The sequence below is a fragment of the Nelusetta ayraudi genome, unplaced genomic scaffold (genome assembly GCF_046127955.1).
Source record: "Nelusetta ayraudi isolate G7.1 ecotype Tasmania unplaced genomic scaffold, CSIRO-AGI_Nayr_v1 ptg000002l, whole genome shotgun sequence".
NCBI classification, from domain to species: domain Eukaryota; kingdom Metazoa; phylum Chordata; class Actinopteri; order Tetraodontiformes; family Monacanthidae; genus Nelusetta; species Nelusetta ayraudi.
This window is the reverse complement of record NW_027466052.1, coordinates 2,829,614-2,848,501: the sequence shown is the minus strand read 5'-3', so window position 1 is coordinate 2,848,501 and position 18,888 is coordinate 2,829,614. Positions and strand designations below refer to the sequence as shown.

At 47.5% G+C, this 18,888-nt stretch overlaps 2 protein-coding genes across 2 annotated transcripts; one reads left to right on the top strand and one right to left on the bottom strand.

Moving 5' to 3' along the window:
* Positions 1 to 1,494: 1,494 nt before the first annotated feature.
* Positions 1,495 to 18,013, bottom strand: LOC142876913 (lymphocyte-specific protein 1-like). The gene is made up of 14 exons (XM_076011216.1): positions 17,587 to 18,013; positions 14,294 to 14,434; positions 13,214 to 13,376; positions 13,011 to 13,138; positions 12,752 to 12,938; positions 12,083 to 12,193; positions 11,781 to 11,804; positions 11,656 to 11,697; positions 11,461 to 11,492; positions 11,155 to 11,239; positions 10,412 to 10,552; positions 10,226 to 10,324; positions 9,639 to 9,744; positions 1,495 to 1,768 (listed from the first exon to the last, which is right to left on the bottom strand). The coding sequence occupies exons 1-14, from the start codon at positions 17,643 to 17,645 to the stop codon at positions 1,743 to 1,745; spliced, it is 1,344 nt and encodes a 447-aa protein (XP_075867331.1). The 5' UTR covers positions 17,646 to 18,013; the 3' UTR covers positions 1,495 to 1,742.
* Positions 4,243 to 8,608, top strand: LOC142887906 (uncharacterized). Its single transcript, XM_076025839.1, has 2 exons — positions 4,243 to 4,330; positions 7,103 to 8,608. The coding sequence occupies exons 1-2, from the start codon at positions 4,243 to 4,245 to the stop codon at positions 7,948 to 7,950; spliced, it is 936 nt and encodes a 311-aa protein (XP_075881954.1). The 3' UTR covers positions 7,951 to 8,608.
* Positions 18,014 to 18,888: the final 875 nt, after the last annotated feature.

Here is an 18,888-nt window from a genome sequence, read left to right as displayed (position 1 = left end):
ATCACAGTGCGGCTGAGTAGCTTGTGAGCAAAAGGCTGTAAACCGAGTGACCTGTTAGTCAATACTTGGGCTCCACAGCTTTTCTCTGTGCCTCCTCGGTTTCCCTGAACTTGTCTCCTCTGCAGCCCTGCATAGGGAAAAAGCAGCTGCCACCACTGGAGGTAAGACTTGGCCAGTCGGTCGCAGCTAGTTTGCTGCGCGGGCAGCTAACCAGGAGACCAATTTGTTTAATCCTGTTGCTTGAGGCTGGATGGATTGAGGTCATATCACACTTTGGTCGCAGAGCTAATCTTACACTTTCCTCTTGTGAGCTGCTCTCTCTGTCACCTCCCATATATCCGACCCAGACCCATAAAAGGGGGCCGTCTCATGTGTCAGCTGGCATCCTGGACGCCGTGAGTGCAGCCAGTGGTGTCGGCAAACATCTCGGAGCAGCTTGAGTTCCTAGCGAAACTCAAGCTGCTCCTGTCTTCCCTGCTGCACCTTCCGAATTTAGTATCAAAATGGAGATTGTGAGGCAGTGGGAAAGGGAAACATCCTGTTGGGTGTGACTTTTAGGTCGTTGCTGGCGTGACGTAACGTCAGAGTGAATTTCAGACCAGGTCAGCGTGGATGTGGACAGGCAGGCAGCAGGTGCTTGCTGTCAGGACCTTTGCTCCTGTTTCCCCTGCTGCTAAAATTATCGCCGCAGCTCCTCTCGTTCCGACCAAAGACTCCGATATTTAGATGAAAAAGCGACAACCTTTTTTTGACAATTTAACCGTCAAGGTTAGACAGTGAACAGAAGCAGCTGTGACGGAATGCTGGGCTGCTGCTCTAAGGCCTTAAAATGAAGCACAAAAGCTGCAGCTGCAGGCACTTTAACACAACAGTTTCTTACCACTGTGGCTCACATTTATTGTATGAATTTCAAAAAAGCAAGAACAAGTGATGTGTTCGGATGCAGTAGTAAAATCCGCAACTCCAGTTTTCATTTAATCTATTTTTAGATTATTATTTTTTTTTTCCTTTTTTCAAGCTGACAGGCATCCACTGTTCTGTTGACTTTAATTCAGGTATTGGTCATAAAAAGTATACCATTTTACATTGTTAAAGTTTTGCACTAAAAATACCTCCCCTAAATTCAAACGCTCTGTCAATGTGATCGCAACCTGACTGGACCATCTTCTGGTGCCGAGAACTCCTCCGGTTCTCACCACCGCCACCACCACCACCACCATCTTTCTTTACCTTTACATTCATGTCCTGCACCACTTGGCTTTAAAGCCGAGCATCTCCTTCAGACGAGACTATTTTGATGTGCAGTTTGTCATCGTTTCAGCGCAGCTTTGCCATAAGCGGCGGCTTGGGATGCCTTTCTATTTACAATTAGTGACGCCGGCTCGAGCCACGCAGCGTCTTTGAGAGCCAATTAAGAATTCCAAAAGGAGCTTGGAGCTCTCCAAAACAGCCTGGGCATTAAACGTGTTGAAACGTGGATACGTGGTTGAGGAAGAGAGAGGGAGAGAATTTTATTGAAAGTCAAACAGTAAAAAAAAAAAAAAAACAAAAAAAAAAAACACAAAAAAGATGTTATTTAGTTGTTACATGCCGAGATACTGCGTCTTGAGATGTGCATTTCCATACAGATTGCTACATTTTGTAACCAAGGCAGAATTTCAATACACAACCATCAAAGAGCCTGAAGTGCATAGTGGAGAGATAGCAGTTGCAGCAGCGAGCCAATCAGATCTTCTGACCGGTCACAAGTCTTCGTAGAGTTGTGGCGCTAAAAGAAAAAAAGCAGAAGAAAACGGCATTTAACTGTCACAGTTGCGCAGCCTGTGCAATCTAACATGAGTCATATTTGTTACACAATGATGTTAAAAGTCAAAGACTCACTTCTGCATTGAGATTCATTGTTATGAAATAGCCTATTGGAATGTTCTAAGAACATTTCTAGTGGATGAAAATTGCTCAACACACAGGGGACGGCTTTGACAGTTGTTGCCTTGAATTTCTAATTGAATGTGATTTTAGAGAATGGATATCAGGTGTGCAATATGTTACAGAAGTCATTACACAAGTTGAATGCTTTAAAATTGCATTTAAACATGTCTGAAAAAAAGCTTTGTAGTATAATCAAGCATAACTAACCTGTGAAAGAAAAAACAAAGCATCCTGGTTCATATTGTATGCTCTTTAAAACAGTCCACTTTTATTGTGGATTTTGCACACTTGGAATTCTCTCGATAAACACAACGATCCCATACTTGTTAAGCATCTTGACTGATTTTTGTGCACTCATCATCATCGCAGAGCAATCATGATCATTATTTTATAAAACTGGCTATAATGGAGTTCAATCTTTAATCATGCAAATCTATAATCTGCTTCAATGAAGTCCAACTGGTTATATCTTAAGACATAAGGGAGGTTTTGGGTGCTCATTTTGTATGAATTTGAACTTGGCCTCCTCTCAGCTGTCTGACTGAAGACAACAGTCATGTAATATCATCTGTTGCCTACAGGAGTGTGACGATGCTGATGGAGGTGAACTATGGCGGCGCTCTGGACCCGGACCTTTCCCAGCAGTACCCTCCGCCGCCGCTGCTGCCCAAACCTGGCAAAGACAATGCCAGGCTGCAGAAGTTGAAGAAGAAGCGAAGCAAGAAGAAGGGTGCTCTCTCTCAGACGCCAGTGCCCTTCCGCTCATGCCTGTCACCGGTCAACGAAGCCAGCACGGACCTAGAGCAGAGTGACCAATCCAGTCCGCCCAAGACGCCAGACTCTGTGCTTTATGCTGACTCCTCACCGCCCAGCTTCCCACTCTTCTGTCACCCTGTGGCAGCATTTCCTCACCATGACAGCAACTTCCATCCTCAGGCTGACAAGGCTCACGTCGCGACCTGTGCTGAGCGACAGGTGGCACCACTCTATGAGTGCTCGTGTTTTTTATTTGATGACCTGGCCCCTTTGACAATACCACCTTCAACATCGCCACCCACACCGTCCCCCGAGCAGGTTCCACCAGAACCTCTCTCTTCTGCCTACTCTGCTACTTCAGACATCAGCCCAGCTTCCTCGGAGTCAGCCACAACAGCGCCTCTGCTGGCAGCATCGCAGTCCTGCACCAAGGTATCAACCCATAGTCTGACCCTGTCCTCAGCACCTTTCAGTGGTGGCCCAACCCCTCCTACTGGTTGCGCAGCCCCTCCCACTAGTGGCCCAGGAAGTCCCACTGGAGGCCCAGCCGCTCCCACTGGCAGCCCTGCCCCTCCTACTAATAGCCCAGCCTCTTCCACTGGTGGCCCAGTCCCTCCCACTGGCAGCCCAACCCTCCCATCTTCTCAGGCTGTAAAACCTCCTGTTCCACTACTGACTCTGGCTTCTAGCATTCAGACACAAGCTCCCTACCCCAGCCATAGGGAGGCGAAGACCAGTGTGGCAGACAGTGTGACATCATCTTGGACTGCCAGACCGCTGACCAATGGCAGCTTGGCCCCAAGTCTGATGCCCTCTGAGACAACAGCCTCAAAGATATCGCTTGTGGATGCAGCAAATGAGAAGAAGCCTGCACATGCCAGAATTTACACATCAAAAGCCACATTTTATGAGATCTCCAAACCTCTTGCCTCCGTGCAGGAGCTCTCAGTGTCATCGGCCACTCAAAAGGAGAAAAATGCAGCAACCATGGCAAAGAGTGACACACATTTGTCGAGGATCCACTATGGCCGACCAAAGACCCCGTCTGGCACGGCAGCTCCAGCATCAACAGCCTTTTTTGAAATATCAAAACCCAACCCACTTTTGTTTTGCACAAGTCCAACCTTCAATTTACAGGCTTCTGCCGTTCCCCAGGAGGCTCCCAGACTCATTCCAACAAGAGCACCACATGGAACAGCATCCACACAGGGAGTGAATCACAGAGCTCCTGGGAACACAGACCGTTCACATCAGCAAAGACAATTGAGTAGAATAAACACTGAGCTTCACCACAGAGAGATCTCAGCATCCAGCGTGTTCCCACATGAACCTACTGAAGTCAAAGCAACGCAACATCAAACTTCCGACCAACAACAACAGAGAATCCTTTCCTCTGTGAGTCGGTCCATGTCTTTGCCAAAAGTGCCTTCATTTTTCTCCACCAGCACAAAAACTTCCAACATTAACCTTACACCAGTCATCTCGTCAGGACATACCAGCTTCCAACAGCCAGTGGTCGACGCACGTAAGTCCCTGATGTCATTGCTAAAGTCTCAAATGTCGTTTGCAACGTCGAAGACCAAATCCAAATCTGTGTACTACGGGCTTACGCCATCTGAATATGCCGCCCATGGTGGGATTAGAAGTTGTGAACAACAACCCAGCCCTGAGCTCCGCAGAGCTGCACGCACAGCCAGGGAGAAAAGGACAACAGATGGGGCGGCAGATAGGTGCCTTCTGACTGACGCTTTGGAAGAAGACCGCGGATGTCGAGAGCGTCCCTCCACGATGGAATCATCTCTTGGTCAAACTGTACAACCTCCAGCATCAAACCACTCAGCAGCAGGTACTGCACAGAGCGGAGACGTACCTGAGGCTAAAAGACAGGCAACAGAGTCACCTAAAACTTCTGGCAGGGACACACTAAAACCTGAGCTTCCTCTCAGCTTGGTACAAAAAACGATGCAACAGTCCTCGAGTGATGCATCCGCACCAAAAGCCTCCATCTCTGAGGCTTCTGTACCTAAAGCAGGTGAGGTACACACACAAAGTGGCACAATCTTTTCTGTAGGGCCAACGCAGGATGAGGCTTCATGTCAGGCTGGTGGCCATTGCCCACCAAGTTCCCCCTCACCTCCTGTGGCGGTAGATCTAAGCGCAAAAGCACCTCATAGTATAAAAGGGACAGATGTGGCAGGGAAATCAGAGAATCCTGAGAAAACGCTTGGAAGTGGAGAATACACTGGCGAAAATTCAGTATCAGAACAGGCAGAGACACTACCAGTCCAGTTTTACCAAACTGCTGGTGAGGACGGTCTAACTAGTGGTGCCAGTACACAGAACACTACCCGGCCGGTTCAAGCCCTGGTTGACCATAAAAATCAGGCTCCCTTTCTGCCTGCCAAAGACTTAGAGACTGTATCAGTAGATAGTGCACGGCCAGAGGGCAACCTGGTTAGTTCAGAAACTCTTCAAGTCATCACAGATGCAGCTGTGAAGCAAGAAAACATAGAAGTTAAGCAGCAGAAAAAAGTCTGTGCCGTTTCCACAGAATTCCACGGCAGAATTACAGAAGAAAATTTGGCCTCAGAATTGCTGCAAAGCAAAAAAAATACTCACTCCAATATCTCTAATTCACAGCCCATAAAGCCACACAAGCCAGTCATGGCGTCTCTTTGCTCTGCCGAGTTCAGTGTCTGCAGAGTATCCACATTCATCCAGAGCCCAAAGAACACACATAGAGCCTGTGCAGGCGTGGCACTTAAAGAAGCTATAAATAATGGGCTTGGAGAGGGTCCTTCCTTGAAAATATTGGAGCCTACAAGTTTGTCCAAAACACAGAGTCCTGATGACGATTGTGAAAGATCTCCATTAGAAACCAAACTACATGAGTCATCTACTGCCGTGTCCAAGTCCACCAAAACACCTGATACTAAACAACCTCGATTGATAGCTGACAGAGGACCCAGCAGGCAAATCCTAACTAGGGAACATGTAGGTCTGAACACACTGAGCATCGATGAATCCTGCTGCCGGGTTGACCTCAGCCAGGAAGTCGTGACCGCACAGGTAACCAAAAAGTGTCTCAGCACACCTGCAAAACAAACAACTGAGCCCGTTACGGTTGATCTCGAGTCAAAACCCCACAAGGAAGTGCATGGAAGAATAGGCTTACTGTTGAGGGAACAGCCAGCAGAGGGCGCCACTTCGGAACTCAATGATGCAGTTCATGCTGCAGCGCAGCGGGAAACTGGGACAAAATCAGCCGCTCCTGTTGTACATCAAACCCTGGTTCCCGATGACAAAAGAAAACTTGTAACTAGATCACAGGTGGAATCAGTCAGCAGGACTTTGGTCCCTGTGCTTCCACCTAGACGCCGTGACAGGGCAACGGCTCTTCAGCAGGGCACAGGCGCTGAGACCGCACAGTGTAACACACCCAGCTTGCCTAGCGGCGTTCCCAGCTCCCCCACTGCCGACATCTTCAGCTCCAGTAAGAGTCTTGCGGACAACCCACTGCCCATTAATACCGCACAGGGCCAAACTAAACTGGCACCATCAGGCCTGACAATGAGGCGGCACGTTGCTCTGCAGCAGCCACCCAGGCCTGAGGGAGGTTCCACAGCAATGCCGTTAGCCGCTCCCTTCTCGAGAGACTCCAATCCCGCCGCACACAGTCCTCAGAGTCCTCTGTCTGCAGTTAACCACCTCACATGGTCGTCACACACTGAATCTGTCAGATCATCACGTAATCCCGCCATGAGCAGTCTGCCATCCACCGCGCGCGCCAGTCCAAGTCAGTGTGCCGCGTCCAACGGTGGCTCCTTTACTAACGCCTCAGGCAGCCACTGTCTCACCGCTGCAGCAGCAGCGACAGCAGAGGTCAGAGTGCGTCAGAGACCCCGTCGCACCGACACTCCAGTCCCTTCACAGCCCTCCAGAATGCCTGTTCTTCGTAGTCTTAAAACCGCAGAAAAACCCTCAGTTGTTCTTAACAACCAGACAGAAGCTTCCAGTCTTCCTCTCGGTGTCAACACACCAGGCAGGATGTTAATACAAGAAATAGAACCCGTCCAGATCGTAGATACATTAGTCCCAACAAACTTTAGTGAAGTCAACGTACATCCCCAGACTTGCGACAAAACACAACCAAGTTGCTCAGTTGCTCCCAACAAGGCAGGGAGGCTCTTTACAGTCAGGTCAGGACCAAGCAGTCCCGCTCAGCTCCCACATCCACTTTCACCTGTTACTTTGAACGCTCCCATGGAGCCAGTAGGATCAGACCAGTGCTCCGCCAGTGTAGAATTAAAACCCACAACAGTGAAAAAGGTCCCACAGTCGCCTCCGGGTTTAGCCGGGTCCAGCGTGGTGGCTCCAGCTGGGACTGAGGTGCCGCTAGCAAGTCCTTCCCCTGCAGATAGAGTCGTGACGCCAGCCCGAGTTGACGATGCTGTGTTTGACTCTGCCACTCCTGCCTCTCTGCCCCAGGCCTCAGTCTCAGTCTCAGCTCCGCCTCCAAACAGAGGAACGCCACAGTCATCTCGGCCACAAGCTGGACCAACAGACACAGAGACCCTAAGGACCAAAGTGGTGGCAGCACAGACAGCAGGGGCGGTGTCCTGCACGAAGTCAACGACATCTGCTGCATCTTCAACTGATGAGAGAGCCGAGAGGGCGGAGCCGCCACCTGCAGACACCCATACAGTGACAAAGAAGAAGAAAGGCCTCAAGGCCAAGCTCAGCGGGTGGACGCGGCTCAAGAAGCACATGGTCGTGGAGCAGGAGGACCCTCAGTTCCCTTCACCAGAGGACAAGACTCAGGTCGATTATGGTGGCCAGGAAACAAGCAACGGTGTAGTGCCAATGGAGCAGACTTCCAACCAGGAGGTGGCGCAGCAGAGCCAAGGTCCGCAGCAGAGCCAAGGTCCCAAGGCGCTGAAGATGTGGGATGCTCTACTTTTCCAGATGTTCTCCACAAAAGAGAGGATCATGCAACAGCTCAACAACAGCAAGAAGGACGCAGAGGACAAAAAACCTCACAGGGAGCCTCCGGCAGACGTCCCCTCCTTCGCCAACCGCCTGCCGGTGTTACTCTACAGCCCCCGCTTTGATGCCCGCAAGCTCAAAGAGGCAGTGGAGAGGCCACTCACCAAGATCGCGGCCGTCTTTGAAAAAGCGCTGATAAAGCGCAAAGGCCAGGAGGACGAAAAGAAGGACTTCAACAGGAAGGCCCGAGGGTTTGGCTCCAAGGCAGCGGCAGACTAACTAGCAGCGGTTGGTAAAGTCAGTGGAGCAGGGCTGACTTTAGATCCCAATGTTTCAAAATGCTTTCGGCTCATAGCTGCATTACTGAGATCAACTACTTTTGAAGGGAGATAAGTACACAAGCATGATTCACGAACACGACCAGAGTTCTCACTGTCGTCTTTGCTCAGAAGCTCGAGAGCAACTGAAACCAAAACCTGCCTCGATTCTCTGGACCAAATGTGGCGCTGCAGCTAAAAAAAAACACAGCATCCAAACAGAAAGAATCTGTCTAATGTGACAAAACACGAAAAACACAGAGAGCTGCTGTTTCAATCCAGTCCATCATGGTTCGATGAACACAAAGCAAAATTGCAAGCCAGCAACTCGCTCCCACCAGGTCCAGATATGTTGCGCAACACTTTGACTCTGTTTTGCTGCATCACCACATTTGGTCTGAATCCAGGAATGAAGCTCAACTTCAGGTTCAGAAATGTTAATGCAAGTGACACATAGGTGAGGCACCCTTGGAAAAAAGTTATGTTAAAGCTGCTAGCCTGGTCTGATGTTTTCTTTATTCTTTTGCCAATAAAAGTGGAGCTGTGTTGAAGGCTGTCAATATGAATTTATATTTAGTACTGTTTAGTCCTGAATGCGCCACATTTTTTTCTATTTTTTCTTTTTTTAAATCTCACACCGCTGGCAGGCCATTTTTCATCTGTTATTAACGGTGCTTTTACATTCCTGAAAGGGGCCGGCAGATGAATTGTGGGTAAGAGTGTGAAGCAGCGGTGGCTGCAGCGTTTGGAAGAGCAGCGTTTGGTTTCTGCAGGTTCTCAGTGGAGGTTGACGTCTGATCATCCGACCAGGCAGGAAAGGTGTTAACCAATGCACAGAAACTGTCCAGTACTCACAGTGGAAACCTTTTCTGTGTGACTACTGGCGGTCACTTGCCAAAAAAGTTAATTGGAGGCTAATCTGTCGGCACGCTATCGTTAACCCAATCAGTAGCGAGCTCGGGCGGGTCTTGGTTGGTTGGTCTTGCTCCATAATGTCTGTCCATATGTTTTAACCTCTGTTGCTGCTTCTTTTTTTGTTGTCTTTTTGCTCTAACATTTTTATCTCATGTGACTGATAAGATTTCTGGTTGTGGCTTCCTGCCTTGTGGTTGATCATGTGGAAGTTGTTTTAACAAGAATGTGACAAGAATGTGGAAGTCAGTATTAATAATAAAAAAAAAAAATTGCTATGATGATGATGTGATGGTGTTGCTGAAAAAATGAAAAAGGAAGGCTGAGACTTGACTGAACAGAGAGATGGAATATCAGAGAAAATATTTCTGAAGGATTTTGAAGGTTGGGGTATGTTGCTAATGCAAGCATGTTGTTGTTTTGTTGATATTTTGACTGAAGTACACCCTCATTTGTACGTGCACATTAGAGCTCCATTGAAACTGTATTGGTTGTTTTCTTATTTCTTGGTGTGTGATTTTAGAAAATACATAAAGTCGAAGGTGAAACACCTCTGTCTCTGTTTTTTCATTTTGGACATCGATGTTTTGGGTTTGAAAAAGAGCAGCAGAGGGCATCAAGACTTTGTCGTTGAGTTGGTTGATATTACTTATATCCTGCACACATTTTCTTAAAGCTAAACGTTTGTCTGTTAATTTCTTGTCCATTTACTTTTAGCCACTGGTTGAAAATTTTTACCTGGCGGGCAGTTCGTGTCGTCACAGCCGTCATTGTCATCAAGAACCTTCTCATATTTTCCATGACCCGTCACCACAAACTTGGATCTTTTATTGCTGGAGTTGTCCTGAAATTCATTCCACAATGCAACTTCTCTCAGGGGCATGTTTGCACACACACAAAACTTCAACAGGAATGCATTCTGATGAATTGGTAGGGTTAAGTGGCAAGAAATAGAAACAGTAGGAAAAACTAAAACTTAAAACATTAACTGGCAACCAAGATGGATTCTTTCTCAAATCCAACTTTAAAATAAAAATAAAAACAAAAATTGTTGACAAACTAGTGCTGGTTCCGGATTAGCCGAATCAAATCCTCATAGCCTGATATCTTTCTTGGAAGATGGATCTATTAAAATTCCAACATGAAATCTCAGTGACATAACTGAAAGGCAGGGTCAAAAAAGGTTAACCCTAAATATATAATCACGTCAACAGAAGTCGTCTTTGGCTTTTAAAGAGCAGATTCCCTGAAATGGCTGAAACACTGACTGGGTTCATTGGCTTTTCCTCTCTGGAAATCAGACATCAAAATGATCCGGGACTCACTGCTGGTTTGAAAGGCGAGCTGCACCGACTCCCATCTTCGCTTCCTGTCACCCACTGGTTAATGAGCTTGGCCACGCCCACTTTCAAACCATCCGTATCCTGCGACCAAAGCAACAGAGTCCTGTTTAAGGAGGCCAGGTGGCTCCTGCACAAAGATTCCAGAGCACGCGACACCTTTCTTCACACCTTGAGCGCCGCGACTGAGGCGCCGCTCTGGTTCCAGGCTTCTCCGGCCTCAAACAGGTTTCTCTTGGAGGCGACCGGTTCTGAGACCCCGGTCAGCTCTGGCGCCACCTGGCTGCCCGATTTGCTTTCCTTGGAGGACACCTGGGAAACACGCAGTGGGAGTTGAATCTGGTTGTTGTAGGCCAACGATTGATCAACGATTGATCAAAATGAATCTTAAGTTGGAATTGCAACATTTTCTATACAGTTTTCTCCTACACAGCTGTGCCACAGAGTGAGAGAATTCCACTGAGTTGGCAACAGCCACCTTGAGTCACCTTAAAGACAGCTCCTGTCTGGGAGGCAGCAGTGGATACTATGCAAAGCCATGGTGTTATCACTGCTGTTGCAGTCTTCCTGACACTTAAACCCTCGCAGGATGGAGTCATGATGGGGTTTTGTGTTTGTTTTTTGCTTTGTTGTGAATTCTCTCCCTCTGTGAAACACCGGAATGGTTGCGTGGATCACAGAATGTCACCATGGACGCAGGAAGTGTGTTGGAGTTAGTATAGAGCACCACCTATTGTCATTGAGGCATATATATTCAGATAGTCTACTCTACTAAACGTGCTAAGATTAAACATTCCAATTTGGGGTCAAACTGTCCCTTTAAATCAGACACTGGTGTTTGCAGAGCTCCAGCCAGTGTTTTATCGACTCATTGTTGTGGTTAACAGGATTGAGGAAGCTCAGAGTGAATTCACCTCCAGGGCTTGAGTGTACTGCTCCAGTTTCTGGTCAATCTTAGAGACGGCAACAGGTGGCGCCGCCTTCTTGACGCTGTTTGTGCTTGAAGAAAAACATTCACGTCAGTGCTGGAGTTGGAAGTTTTTCACACTTTAATGAAGTGCAAAGGCAGCTGGCGACCAAAGAAGTTTGGTGTGAACTAAGCACCTGCAGTGCCGCTGGGCATATTGCCTCTGTGACTCATTATGAGCGAGAGCAGCTGCAGTGCCACATTGTGGCAGCTTTCGGTGCTGCCGCTGCTGCTGCTGTCACACAGAACTCACCTCTTTCTCAGAGACACGGTTCTCTCAACGATCTGTGGGAGAGTTCAGTAGTGACATCAATAGAAGAGAACAAAGAAGGGTGGTGGTGGTGGTGGGGGGGGATATCCATTGCCACACAGATTTCAGCCGTTTAAACTAAACTCGTGGAGAACTGAGAGGAAGTGGAGGGCCCTCACACATTTCAGCGCTACTCACCAAGCACTTGCCCTCCGCCGACGCCCTGCTGCTCGCTTCACCCTGTGAGTGAGTGAGTGACCGCATACATTAGAGCCTTGACACGCAGCACACAGGCGCAGGCTGCGGGGAGTGTGGGGACGTACCGGGTAGAACTGGATCAGGAGCTTCTGGTGGGGCAAACAGGACACAGCAGTTAAGTACATCATCACCTGGGGCCCAGTGGCACCTCTGGAGCCAGCTTATGGTTTTGTTTTGTTTTTGTGTTTTTTAAAGGAACACATCACCCAAAAATGAAATCTGCTCACCACAGTTTCCAACTCTGCGTGGCTGTTATGGAATTTATTTTTTTGGGGAGGGAGACCAATGCCAACAGAAAGTTGGTGTTGATTTTCCTTTAATTTCTTCTACAGGAGAAAAAAAAAAAAAACTTCATGCGAGGAGGCACCTTAAACGTGGGGCTCATGGGGCCGTAGCCACCGAGTGGCTCGTCGCCGGCGCTGCTGCTGCTGTTTCGGCTCCTTCCCGCCTCCGGACTGCTGCCCCCTGCTGGCCTCCTCTGCAACAGCCAGACACACCAACAAAAGGTTGTTCATTTTGCCACTAAAGATGAGGTCACACAACATTCTAGACAGCTTTCCTCCGCCAGAATAGCGAAGCAGCGCATCCCCCACCCCCCGCCCCTGCTGTGTTATTTGGTGGCAGGAAGCCAACGGAACACCGTAAAACCGCTTGTGGTTGAGGTGGGAGTTGCTTAGGACGACTGACATCATCGCTGTTTTACGTCTGTATGCCCTCCCGGCACCTCCTCTGAGCCAACAGTGAATTCTTTCACTTTATGGCTTCTAGGACCAGAGTCTCTAATGAGCGTGCACGTCTGATGTTTTATGAAAGGAGATGGCGTGCACGCCATCGTGCACGTTGTCCGCTGGAGCTTCACCCCTGCTTGGAAGAAGAAAACCTTCTTGGTTTTAACGACCAGATGTCGTTTGCATCACTGGCACACACGGGCTGTGACGCCTGTGTCTGCATGCAGGTGGCGTGATGGACCTTCCTGCAGACCGCTCCATCCGCTGCTCGCAAAACACAGGAGACGCAAAGACAAGAACTCTGTCACCTCAATCTGATACTCGTCTGTCTCCTCCTGCGTCCCGCTCAGATGGAGCTGCGTCATCTCCTCGTGCATGAAGCTTGGCTCCCCCTCCTGGCGGAGGGAAGCGTGCTCCTCCACAATCTGGTGCTCCTCCTCCTCCTCCTCCTCTTGCTGCTGCTCCTCCTGCCCGTCCAACCAGCAGGCCCCTCCGCTGAGGAGGAGAAGATTCACAGGTGTGATTCCACGTAAAAGTGACCAGCCACGGCGGGTGTGGTGAACACACCGTGACACCATCTCCTGGTGGGACATCTTGTCGGCTGGTGAGCTGCCGTAGTCCTGCGTCCTGGCATCTCGAGGCAGGAAGACGGTGGACGCGTGCGAAGGTCTCATCTCCTCTCTGGTGGCGGATGTCTGAAACGAAGAGCAGACACAGGAAGTAACGGCAGGAAAAAAAAAACAAAGCCTCTGCCATGCATCTGCTGGTACCTTCTCTGAAGGTGAAGCTTCCAACGAGCGGCCCTCCTCCTCACCATCCTCCTCTCGGCCCTCCTTCACCTGGACTCGGTTCTCCAGTCTGTGAGTCCAGTCACTGAAGCCCTCGTCCTCGTCCAGACCCAAGCAGCAGCTGGGCTTCACATGTTCCCCCGGCCTGGAGACCAGAAGGGAATATGACTTGTTAAGTTAGGAATGCAGGTGAGTGACTCGGATATTAAAACATTTCTGTACTGCTGAGATGTTTCGCACTTCTCCCCAATGTAATGAAAAAAATAACAAAAAACAAACAAACACGGCGTCGCTGCTTGTTCAACTCACCACCAACTCACTCCACAATCAATCAATCAATCAATCAATCAATCAATCAATCAATCCAAGTATTTATAAAGCACTTTTCAAACAATTAAAGTGCTTTACGTTGATCGCGAACGGAAACCCTTTGAAAGATCATCTCAAAAAATAGCAGTGTTTACGGGTAGCCAAATATTTTTTTGAAGAATCGCTTTAAACATCCAAACCGAACAAAAATGCTCCATATAAACACCTAATTTACATTACACACGCCAATTTTAAATGAAATTTGTTTCATTCAGTTTCAGAGGGATAGAACAGTCTGGCATAGTGATGGGAATCGCCATGATAGACCTTCATCTTCACAAATTCCAGTCTGAAGCAACCCACAGTGTGCTGTGTACTGTTTTTACCTTTTATATGTATGTTGAAAATTGTTTCTTTATATTTTATTTAATCATATATTTGTATTTTAATATTTGTTTATTTCTGACTTACAAACACGAAAAATATATAACTAATTTTGCTGCTGTAATAACTGAAGTCTAAACTTATCAAACTATAAACAGAGTGATTTTATGGTTCAGCACTCGGCTCTATTCTTCTCTCCCTTCTCAGCCTGCGAGCAGGAGTAAGCTGAGTGACGCAGCTGCTGGCGCCCTCCAGTGGCGAGGAGGACGTTAGGCGTTTTCAAAGGGCTGAGTCGACTTTTTTTTTTAGTTTTGGTGAACTTAAAGCACAGGCAATTGAAGCACTACTGTGACGTGAACAAACACTGACTCTGTGTTGTAGGCTAGCTCGTCCTGTAGGGGGCCCTCCGAACAGGAAGGGCTCCTATCTCCTCTCTCCTTTTCCCTGCTTCTCCTTCTTCGCTCCCGCTCCACCTCCTCAGCATCCTCCTGGCTCCGCTGGGCCGTCACCCTGCAGAAGACAGAACGCACAGTACTGGGATCTGGGAGGACAAACTGGCCTGACCAGAGGCGATTAAGATTTCTGGCACTAATGACGTTTGTGACTTTTAATCACGCTAAAAGAGGTGTTGACATCTGTTTTGGTGTTTGTTGCATAGCTGACTGTTAGCCAATCACAGCGCGTTTAGGGACGACCACTGTCACTGTTGTCAATGTTCCTCTGATTGGCCATGTTTTGATCCAACTGCGCGGTAAATTCTTAGCGATCCATTTTGAAAAGAGCCGGGCTAATTCTTTTTCAGCCACTCAGAGTGTGTCTGGACCAATCATCATCACTTTTTGTGTTTATTGTGATGCGTACAACGGCAGGATGGGTAGGTGGTAAAAGCTTTCTCTTCTGTTGACACCGTTTTGGTAAGATTGGATCGCTGACAAATCAGTATTTCAGTATTTATAACTTATAACATATTCATGCATTCATTCATTCCAACACCTGAAACCAGGTTGTGAAAACAAAAAAAGAGTACACATCCTCTTTGCACCCACTTGTTAAGCAGCAGCTGTGGGAGAGCGAGACACTGTGTTTTTACTAGTAACGTGGGGAGACACCCATTGGGTTTTTTATGTGATGTGGTTTGGCATTAAAATATAATGTATCTTGGATGTATTGCTGTGTTGGATTCTCTGTTGACTGTAAAAGGAGGGAGACAAGCTGGGACTCTGGCTTATTGCTTCTAATTAGAAGTATATAAAACACAGACGCCGTTTGTGGGAAGTCAATGCACAGGCTCTGACCCAAAAATATGATTAATGGTCCCTAAATGTGCAACCATTGACTCCTCAAACACTGGGCCGATGATGTCATCCTCAAAATATCCTGACTCGTATGAAAACAGATGAGTGGCTGCAGATGTTTTGAAAGTGTTTTGCCTGGGGTGTAGCGCCGCCACTGGCCACAGTCACACATTGAACATTGATTTCAGCTATAACTCCCCTCTCCCCACCGTCGTGTTTGTTTTCTGCAGCCGACTCAGGACAGATCAGCTGATCTTCCAGCGAGCTTTTTGCACTTACTTATGGAAGTTGGCGGTACTGCAAAAATAACCGTTGAGCTTTTATCAGTGTTCCATTTTGAAATAAAATCTTGGTTGGAGGCTAGACCCTTTTCAACAGCAACATCAAAATGTCTTTGCTTTGAGCTAAACTTACAATGCAGCTGTTTCAAGGGGATTTCAAGTTCTACATTCTTACGGCGCCATCTTGAAGAGCTCCAGTGTCAATGGCCAATCAGAGTCCTTTCAGTAATAAAAGTCAGAGCCTTAATTTGCCCATTTCCAGATTGAATAAATTGATTCTGCTAGTTCACTTCCAACAGTAATGAGGTGTGTTTGGTTTGAGTTGTACAGGCCTCAACCCCACTCCCGTGTGAATGGCCAGCCGCTTGCTGCTAGCGCTACCTAGCCAGGACGATCGCTACAAGTGCTCATGCGGTGACACATTATTATTAATAATTATAATAAAATAAATAAATAAACAGCCACAGAAGACATCTGTTGTCACAGTGAACTGTTTCTGCAGGCTGAGCTTCCAGGTAGAAGCCTGAGAGTCGGCCGGCCGACGGAGCAACACATGAAGCAAATGTGTCTGATAGCAACCAGTCACTTTTTCCAACATTTACACAATGAGGCAATGGAGGATTGTTGTGTGTGTGTGTGTGTGTGTGTGTGTGTGTGTGTGTGTGTGTGTGTGTGTGTGTGTGTGTGTGTGTGTGTGTAGAGAGTTGAGGAGTGAGCCAGATGATGTCATGGTCATTAAGGAAGTTGCAGCAATAAAAGGAACCATTGAGCTGGGAACCCAGTGGGGTTCAGTCGGGTCACATGACACTGTTCCATGGATGGCAGGAAACATCGCCGACTGCGAGGAACAGTCGTCACCTTTTTTTAAACTTCAATGGCAGGTCTCTCTCCAATTTCAACTCTGAAATTGAACTCATTTGTCTGCCAGACAGCATTCCATCAGAAAGAGCAATGACTCATTCTGAAGCACCACAGAAGAAGACCAGGATGGAGAAGCTACTGGGAGTTGTTAACAACATCTGCTGCCGGATGAAATATTTTAAGTATCAATCTGATATTTTTCACACGGTCGTCCAGAGCAAAATATCTATAAAAATACTGTGTTTAAAAAGGGGGTGGATCTTAGCACCTTAAATGCAGACAGGCCATTAGGAGCCTGTTGGTGACAGCTTACGGCTTCCTGTTGGTCAGGAGGTCCAGCGGCACTGGTGGGCAGAGTTTTAACTACATTGTGTCCAAAACCAGTCAGCAGTAGAGAAAATCCTGCTGGCTGTCACTGAGATAAACTTAACTCTGGCTGTAGCGTCTTGACAGGAGGCCGATTGGTTCGGTCGGACTCCACTCACGTGTACACAATTCAAACTGGAGCTTTTCCAAATGGACGTGAGACCAATCAGACTGGAAATGTTAATTTTTCTCCTCTTGTTCTTTGAGGTTGGTTTTTCTTTTCGCATTTGCAATTGAATCTGAACAGCCACGCAAGTTGATGCCCAAATCCAAACTGTGCTGCTCCTGCAGTTGCCTGATAATGAACTAGACCAGAGCATGAACGCAGTCGCACGGATGGAAAAGCAGCCCGTTTCTCCCAGCGAAACAGCCCAGCTGGCCCAGTTAAAGCTGACTTCACCTGTTTTAATGAGTGACTTGACAGAAGTGCTTGAAGTTTAAAGCGTTCCTTATGCAAGGATTATTTAGGATGGTAGAGGATTCTTTAAGGTTTCAATGAAGCCAGTCACTTTTTCTATACAGGTTCTGCCGGGAGTTTGTGAGCCAACGACAAAAGACGACAAAACTGTTAAGACCCCAAGCAAGCAGCTGCTCTTGTGTCACAAAAAAACAACCCAACGACAAATAATCTGCTGAAGTCCTTCAAGTTATGGAAAAAAATTCTGAGGATAAAAAATAAAGCATTTCTTTGGGGGAGAGGTTAGTATTTACACTCCCTGCTTGCTCCACCCTCCACTTGCTGCCTGCAGAGCATTGACATTAAATTAAAAACTGATCGATAGATAGATAGATAGATAGATAGATAGATAGATAGATAGATCGAAAGATAGAAAGATAGATAGATAGATAGATGTCTCACCTGATGAGGTTCTGAAGGACTTGCTTGCTGGAGTTTTTCCTCTTGATGGACTCGGACATGCTGGGCAGCTCCTGGTCTTTGTTCTCCACTCCTGGTCCTGGTTCTGACCCGGGTTTTGGACTCGGTTCTGCAGTCTTTGGATCCTTGTTGCAGCTGCTGTCTTGTTTCTCTCTCTCTCTCACTCTCTCTCTCTCGCTCTCTCTCTCTCTCTCACCCCACCCTCCATGTGGTTCTCATTGTTGCACACTGACCCCCCCCGCTCCCCAACACTCGCCCTACCCGGGGTCATGTGACTCCCCCTGGAGGAACTGTAAGATGATATCATAACAGCAGAGCGGCGATAATACGATACGTGCATTGTGAATATTCAGTAGTAGTCGTGTTGTGCTGCATCACCACCTACAGTTTCAGTGTTTGGCGTCTCAGTCTCATTATTTCACTCAAAGGGTCTCAAGGCTGTTAAAGAATCAGATATCTGACAGTAGATGAAAAAACCTTCACGTCCTGAAAGAAAAAGTCACTGTGTTTCCGTGAATTAATGAAACAACGACTCTGGTAAAAATCTCTTTTTTCTCCGCTACATCCTATTCCGTGTATATACTGTGGAAAGAAAAAAAACATATTTATAGTGTATATAATTACGGATTTAAATTCCTACAACACTGATGACAGACACGTTGAACACAACTTCAAACTGGAACTTTTTTCAATAGGAGCGCTTGGACTGGAGTTCATAGGAAGGAACGTCTGGGATCTGTGAGCAATTTAAAAGCAATTTAAACTTTAAACCAGGACAGAAATCTCCTGAATTTACAGGGGACTTATGCCTCTAAACATCTTGGTCTGGTCAGGTGTCAAGACATGGTCTGGTGCTCTGGTGGTCTAGTGGCAGGTTGGCCACATTTCCCAGGAGGTTTGTGAAGTGAAGTGAAGATGCTTCAGAGGCTCAGCAGGCGGAGCGTCGCGCCTGGCGTCTGAGCAGCGGTTCGATGAATAAGAGATGTGAGATCTGAGAACAGGAGCAGCCGCAGGTGGCCGGGTTCCAAACCCGAGCGTGAAGGTTCCAAAAAAACACGGGACACGCCCCCTTCCCCCCTCCCCTTCTGTTTACTTCCTGTTTGTCTTTGGGCGCTCAGATACTCGCCACTCGGCAGCGTTTCTCTTTAAGAACTCTGTCAGTCCAACAATTACAGATGTGCATTAGGTCACCCAGGCATTTTCGGCCAACACACACACACACACACACACACACACACACACACACACACACACACACACACACACACAGCTGAAGCTCACTGG